The 6,895-nt window shown below is 44.5% G+C and overlaps 1 protein-coding gene across 5 annotated transcripts in view; it reads right to left on the bottom strand.

Moving 5' to 3' along the window:
* Positions 1–30: 30 nt before the first annotated feature.
* nhsb (Nance-Horan syndrome b (congenital cataracts and dental anomalies)) overlaps positions 31–6,895 on the bottom strand; it is a 63,464-nt gene continuing 56,599 nt past the window's right edge. For 3 of the 5 annotated variants that reach the window (XM_086291043.1, XM_086291053.1, XM_086291068.1), the window contains 3 exons: positions 3,480–6,668; positions 3,124–3,265; positions 31–2,966 (listed from right to left, as the gene is read on the bottom strand). In XM_086291043.1, the coding sequence (XP_086147169.1) occupies positions 2,333–2,966; positions 3,124–3,265; positions 3,480–6,668 (3,965 nt within the window). In that variant the 3' untranslated portion in view covers positions 31–2,332. The remainder of the gene's footprint in view (positions 2,967–3,123; positions 3,266–3,479; positions 6,669–6,895) is intronic. The other 2 variants (XM_086291061.1, XM_086291048.1) reach the window with 2 other exon arrangements.

The following is a 6,895-nucleotide window of genomic DNA, read 5'->3' as shown; positions in this document are numbered from 1 at the left end:
CTTCCCCCCCCCCCCCCCCCCCCCCCACTGTTGCTTATTGCATGCGACAGAAAACACAACAAATAAAACAGTGAACAGGAACAGGTGCGCTTCAGCAGTATGAGTATGATAAATGTCAAAGTAATCAGTTCACAGCTTTTTACTCTCTCCATCTTACACAGTGTCAGTTCTGCAATTGATATTCGCTGAGTATCAAACAGTTGTGGTTTGCTATCTATCTATCTATCTATCTATCTATCTATCTATCTATCTATCTATCTATCTATCTATCTATCTATCTATCTATCTATCTATCTATCTATCTATCTATCTATCTATCTATCTATCTATCTATCTATCTATCTATCTATCTATCATTTACAATAAAACAGTAATATGCTTGCTGAGGTATTCACAGAATACAGTGAGTGGTTTCAATTGAAGTACGGTCTCTGAATGTAAGACGTGTATGTGTTGCGTTTGCTGTGGTAGGCAGGTGAGAGTTCAAGCTTTCCACTGATGATAGTTTGCTTCTGTAAAACACTGTGTAATGTTTATTTGAAGGATGAGAGAGAGTTCACAGCACACTCGAAACCGGGTGTGGGAGAGAAAAGGCTGCAGCGAGGCAATCGGTACCCTGCTGACTGTTGAACACTGGATGTATGCAGTCCTTTCCTCCTCTTGCCTCCTTATGTTCAGATTTTGAAATATATGAGGTTTGGAGTGCAAGACAAAATGGTGTACACCTGACACTGGGTTGAGCTTTCACCTGTCTAATGCTACACTGGGTCAGTGCAAATGAAGGAGAGGCAACAAGGAGAGGAGAACAGTGTACATTGCTAAGATTTATGTGTTATGTTTTCAGTGAGACCTGTTCTTTGCTACACTCAGATTGATTCCTTATAAAATTTCTGTTTGTCATTTTATATAGATATGAGTTTTCTTTATATTCAGTACAAATATACATATGCATTTCACTATAAGATATATTTTCTTTTCAAGGAATATTCTTGAATAATCATGAAGTGCAAAAGCGAAGTTGATACCTTTCCAAATGAACCTCTAGTCAAACCGATTGAGAACCATCTAAAGCATTTTCACCATCTGCACTCAGTGGTGTATTTAAATCTGGTTGAAATGTACCTTTTTTTCCACTTAAGTCAGCACAGCAAGACTGGCCAGCAGCTGGAAAATCTTTAATCAGTCTAAGCATACTAGATTTCAGGGTTGGGTTCATGGTTGACTTTTGGTGAAACATGGCACAGCTCCATGTATACATGCAGAGATTTACAAATTCCCTGCTTAAAACCACCTCTGGTAGAGAAAGGCCACTGTGCGATTGTCCAGAATTAGCATGTATCTTAGACAAATAGGCGCAAGCCCTTGCTCCTTCTTATTAAACACTCAAATCCAAGACGAATCAGTTTAGATCACCGGCAATGTGGTACAAATGTCAACCAAATCTTTCTGCAGAGAAAGATTCATATAATACAAAAGAACCACAAAAATGTCAACAGAAACCAGGATCCAGGGGATGTTTCCATATAGGTTCATGCAACATGGTGAAACTTTATCATCATGTTCTGAGAAGCAATTTTACAAAAATACATGCATCATGTCATCTTTTTGGATATAATTTATGTGAAGAAATATATGATTGGCTCTGTGTGATATACTCTCTATGCCAGGTCTGCAGATGGAAATCCAGTCTAATAAGTCAATGCTGTTTTGAGAGATAACTTCCACAATGAGACAAACCTTGCTGGTTGGCAGGAATATTGAATATGGAGTCTAGGAAGTTGATGCTTTGGGCACCACAAGTTAAAAGAATATTAATTGTCATAAGAATTTTTAAATTGAATAAGAAAGCAGTTCCTCAATGACATACACACACCCACATCATTCACAACACAAGAAGTAGAAATATCAGTGGATGTTGCATGTGCTTGCTCATGCAAACACAAACGCACCTTGTCTACACTCCACAAAATTTCTTTTTATAATTTTTCAAACATTTTGAACTCGTTATTTCTTTCTTTCGTTATTTTTTTAAAAAGATAGTTCAATCAAAATAAGTCTTGCATTTTTTTTTTCGATGAGGGAATTATTTATTTAATACACTATTTTTTCATAGTTTTTCATAACCTTTATGGTTCAAATCCTCACAACAGTTTGACACCTTTGTATAGAATAAAATATCCACAACCGGATTTATTTCTGCAACAGTCAGATTTTGTGTGTCATAAGAATTACACCATTGGCCTCGATGACACAGCCATCCAAGAAAAGTAGAAGGGACCGTTTGAAATGCAGGGCACAGCTAAGAATAGAGGACATCACGCATCGGGTGGCTTTAGGATGATCTGTCATCATGGGGGCTCCCATCTGAGTTCTCGGTCTCCCCTTCAGAAATGGCTTGCATGGGGGCTGTGTAGAGGCGACTGCGTGTACTGTAGCGACTACTGTTGGCTACAGGGGGTATCCGAGAACGTCCTTGTCGAGATGCAGCTGACATAGGCAGGGTTTTCGATGCAAAACTCTCAGAGTTGGCTCTGGGAAAAAGACCTGGTATCTGGATTGGGTCGAGGCCAGAAATGGGGCTCTCCTGGAGCGTAGAGGGTGGCTCCTCTCCCTGTCTAATGGGCCCTTCCTGGACAGACTCCCCTGGTGTTTTAGGGGTAATAGGGCTTTTCAGAATCTCTGTAGCTGACATGCGATAGCTGGAATCAGTTCTGCTTCCCTTTTTTAACAACAAGAGTTTAAATTCCTCGTTCGACGTACTTGATTTCTTGGCGCTGCGATAGATTGGTACAGGGGCTCGTTGTGACCCAACAGCAGTGGCTAAGGTAGCTGGAATGTTGAGAGGAGGTGCTGGAGGGATAATGACGGTGGACACGTTGCTGGGGGTCACTGGTACTGGAGGGCAGAGACGAGACTTAGCATTTAAGTCGCCAGAATCTTTACGACCCAGGACCTTTCTCTTGGATCTAAATAAGGAAATCACAATACAGTCACAATTAAAGTAAAGACAAGGAATAAACAGAAAACATAAACATGTAGCAGAGTCAGTACAAAAAATAATCTAGAAAATAGATATATTACAAACACTGCATAGACATTGTAATTAAGTATATTGACCAGTACCTGTGTATCATGGCAAACAGGTCCTCAGTTGTCCGGGTCTTATTGGGTGACGTGAGAATGATGTCATCATCCACTTTGGTGTCATCCATCAGAGGGGAGAGCGAATTATCACTGGGTGTGGAATCTGTAGCACACAACATCCCTAACACATGTCATCTGGCTGTCTGATCACTTAGTATACAGTTGATGAAATAGCCATCCCTTAAACTGCCTTTTTTTTTTTAGAATTTTAATGTTGTTTTGTGATACAACAGCTTAATATTAATAAACATCATGGCATTTTGTGAGATTTTCTTTATTTTTTACAAAATAATACCCTACTTCTTCTGGAAGTGGTATTTTGCTTAGAAACATACCTTTACTGAAGTAATCCTCAGTGTCAGGAGTCGTGGAGTCATCTTTGCTTTCCTGTGGCTGTTGTTGCTGGGCACTTCTGGTAGCACCTGATGTCACTTCCTCCTCTTCTTCCTGTTCTTCGTGTCCTCTATTTCTTGGGTCACTGATTAGGTAAGAATGCAATGTCTCCATTGTGGTACCAGGCACTTTGATTGGACTAGCCCAGGGCCCTGAGTCTGAGTGGGATCCCCCAGCAAACTCATATGCTGGGGGTGGAGGATGATCTGATCGCATACCTCCTCTGGGACATACAGGTCTAGGGGGTTCTTTCACGTGCTCTTCCTCTTCCTCCTCTTCATCTTCATCATCATCATCATCCTGGGAGAAGGAGCGTTCTCCTAAAACCCTAAACTCAGGATGTGCACGAGATGAGTGGGTGAGCCCTCTGAACTCTCTATGAGAATGGATATGTGTGTGTAGATCCACAGGAGATGGATGGGGAGCACGTGGGACAGGTCGATGCACAGGTGAGCTGTCCTCAGAGAGGTCTGATGATGGGTCCATTCGGGTTCGGAAGGCAGTCATAGCCCAGAAAGTTCCAGGTCCATAGCGGTCCTGTCTAAGTAGCAGGCTTTCATAAGATGGAGGCCCATCAGGATGACGGCCAGGAGGTGTTGGTTGTGCATGCTCAGGGGAGGAGGTGTGCTCGTGACCTGGTGGTCTAGGAGGAGGTCTGCGAGGAGGGAGAGGCCTAGTGTTAGGAGGTGGCGGAGCCAGAGTAGAAGCACTAGGAGGACATTTGGGTCTTGTAGCAGTTTCTGTTACACTTGGTGTTTCCTGGTCTGTAGTGTAAGTAATTTGTGGATCTGCAGATTGGCTAACAGAATGAAGCTGCACTGATCGAAGAGCAGACGGTGTTATCGCTGACAGATTTGAACTAGGAATTGTTAATGTAGAGTTTGAACTTGGTGGTGGGTTGGTATTTGATGCTTCAGGAGCCAACAACTTTGTGCCAGTGGCTAAAACATTTGCAGCTCTGTGTTTGCTATGGTGCAATGTGTGCATGTGGTAAGTCCGGTGGGATAACGTGTGTCTGACATAGCCACCATGAAGGATACTGAGATCCAGCTGAGAAGGTGGAGGTGGAAAGTCTGGGTCTCTCTTATAGCAAGAGGAAATGGAAGCTCCATCTCTGGGGAAATGCTGCAGGGAAGCGAGAGAAGACTTCCTCTCTGGCACTTTGGGCTTCCTCTTGCCAGTTGAAGGAGACAATGGTCCTGGGAAAAATGCTGCCGAAGATGTGGGCAGGGTTGATGTAGGTGTTTCTGATTGGCTGGAATAACCACTTGATGGTGAAGCCAGACCAGCCAGTTTCTCAGGAGACCCTAGTTTGAAGTCTTCAGGTGGGAGTGGTGAACTAGTTGCCACGGTGTCTGAAGCCTGGGTAGGGGCCTGGGTTTGGGTTTCTGTGGAAGAGGAAGAGCTGTCTGGTGACTTGATACACTCCATGACAGTAGTGCCTGTGGCGGTGCTTGAGTTGGACATGGATGTGTACTCACCATTGTTGGACTTCAGTTCACTGTTATGAAGCCAAAGGTCTGCATAGTCAGATTGCACAGCACCTTCATCTTTAAATGAGTGTGTATCTGCAGAGCTGAAAGACATGGGCTCTACTATGTCCACGGTTTCCCCCAGTCCCATTCCCCATGTTCCCAAAGGCTCTGCCACTAAACAGGATGTCTGTAATGGTTCTGGAGCAACTCCAAGCTCTAGGTCCAGTTCCAGCTTCATATCTGTGGAAGACAAAGTAAGCTCCTGCTCAATAACCATCTTTGGTTGATCCTGATCTGCCTGTGTGTCCGTTCCGACATCAACACTACCACTGGGTTCCTTTAGTGAGGAGGTTCGTTTGGGTGGTGGAGGTTTGACTTTCGGTTTCCTTAATGAACGAGATGTCCTCCCCAGGGTTAGAGTGCCTGCTCTGAAGTCAGCTGAGGGCTCAGGGTAAACTCCATGTGATAGTGGTGCTGCCACAGTGTTGGACTGACCACAGTCAGGCCCTTGGTCTGCATAGTTATACATGTATCCTCTATAACTCTGATTACACTCTCTGATATGCACAGAGGAGGAATAGAAACCTTCTGTATCAGATGGGTAATGAGAGCCAGGCTCTGTTTCAGTGTTGCTCGTTTTGTCACTGAAGCCAGCTTGGTCTTCAAGGCTATGTTTAGAGCTGTACTCTTGGGTTACCCCATGGCTCTGGCTCAGGTTTTGGGTCTGGTCAGGGTCTTGATCTTGGTCAGTCTGATCTTGGTCTGGAGGGTATGTCCACTCTCCTTCACTGGCTGTACTGACCCCTGCATCATCCAGCTGGTCTGTGGCTGAGGATGTGAATGAGCTTGATCTGTGACCCTGGCCTTGGGGTCTGAGGTCAGAGTGATATGAGGGATCGAGGGAGAATCCCTCATCAATAGCATTGGGCACGGTGTTGAGTGACAGCTCTGAATCACAGTGGGATGAGCCTGTCAAGGGTGGAGAAGAGGGTGGCGGGATGGTTTCAGATGTTTGTGAGGGGCAGGTAGAACTAGAACCACTCCAGTTCCCGCTGGATGACTGGTGGTCTTCTTTGTGATCCACATGGCTGCCTAAGACTCCTGTTGTAGACACTGAATGAATAGGGCTACTAAACGTATCTGAGCTTGACGAGATCTCGCAGCTGCCCATGTCAGCCTTGCGTGGTAACCGTGAACGACCCCTCTCCATCCAGCTATGCTCTGGGCTTCCACCTCCTCCACCTCCTCTGTCTCTCTCCCCAGTTCGCTGCAGCCTTTTTAGGCTTCCAAGCTGTAGCGGCTCTGGAGCTGCTTGGTCATCTGTGCTCTCCTCTTCATCCTTCATCATCATCATCTTCATTCTTGGACTGGGGCCAGCTGGAATAAAGTCCTCTGCTTCGTAAGGTGACAATTCTTCATCCTCATCATCATCGTCATAATTGTCATCGTCATCCTCATCACTATCCATCAGACGTCCACCCTCTCGTGGAAGGCTACGGGAGCGCAATCGCCCACCATGGGATGTGGCTGTGGTGTATGTTGAGTCTGATTGGTCACCAAGAGAAGAAATATTTCCTGTTGAATGGGACAAAGAGGCAGGAATTCCCTGATGGCCTCGCTGAGCTCTAATACGCCTTCTGGAGGGAGCAGCTGTACCTGAAAATGAAAAAACAGAAAAGAGAGAGGGGAACAGATGGAGATATTTCTTAATGCATGTGGCCTGTAGATTGTAACTGCAAAAAAGAATTAATTATAATTCCAGATCAATTAATCAAGTTTAGGGATGAAAGTAGATAAGCAGCTTCGAGATAATTTTCATGCAATGGGATCTAGAGGGTCTTTGAAAACAGAGTAGATTAATCAAGGAGGAACCGTGCTGTAAT

Source organism: Aulonocara sp. 'chitande type north' Nkhata Bay, linkage group LG1 (genome assembly GCF_057382095.1).
Source record: "Aulonocara sp. 'chitande type north' Nkhata Bay isolate Kocher_YH1m ecotype deep benthic linkage group LG1, A_spYH_male_GT1.1, whole genome shotgun sequence".
Lineage (NCBI taxonomy): Eukaryota > Metazoa > Chordata > Actinopteri > Cichliformes > Cichlidae > Aulonocara > Aulonocara sp. 'chitande type north' Nkhata Bay.
Note: the sequence above shows the minus strand (reverse complement) of the source record. Positions and strands in the feature narration are given on the sequence as shown.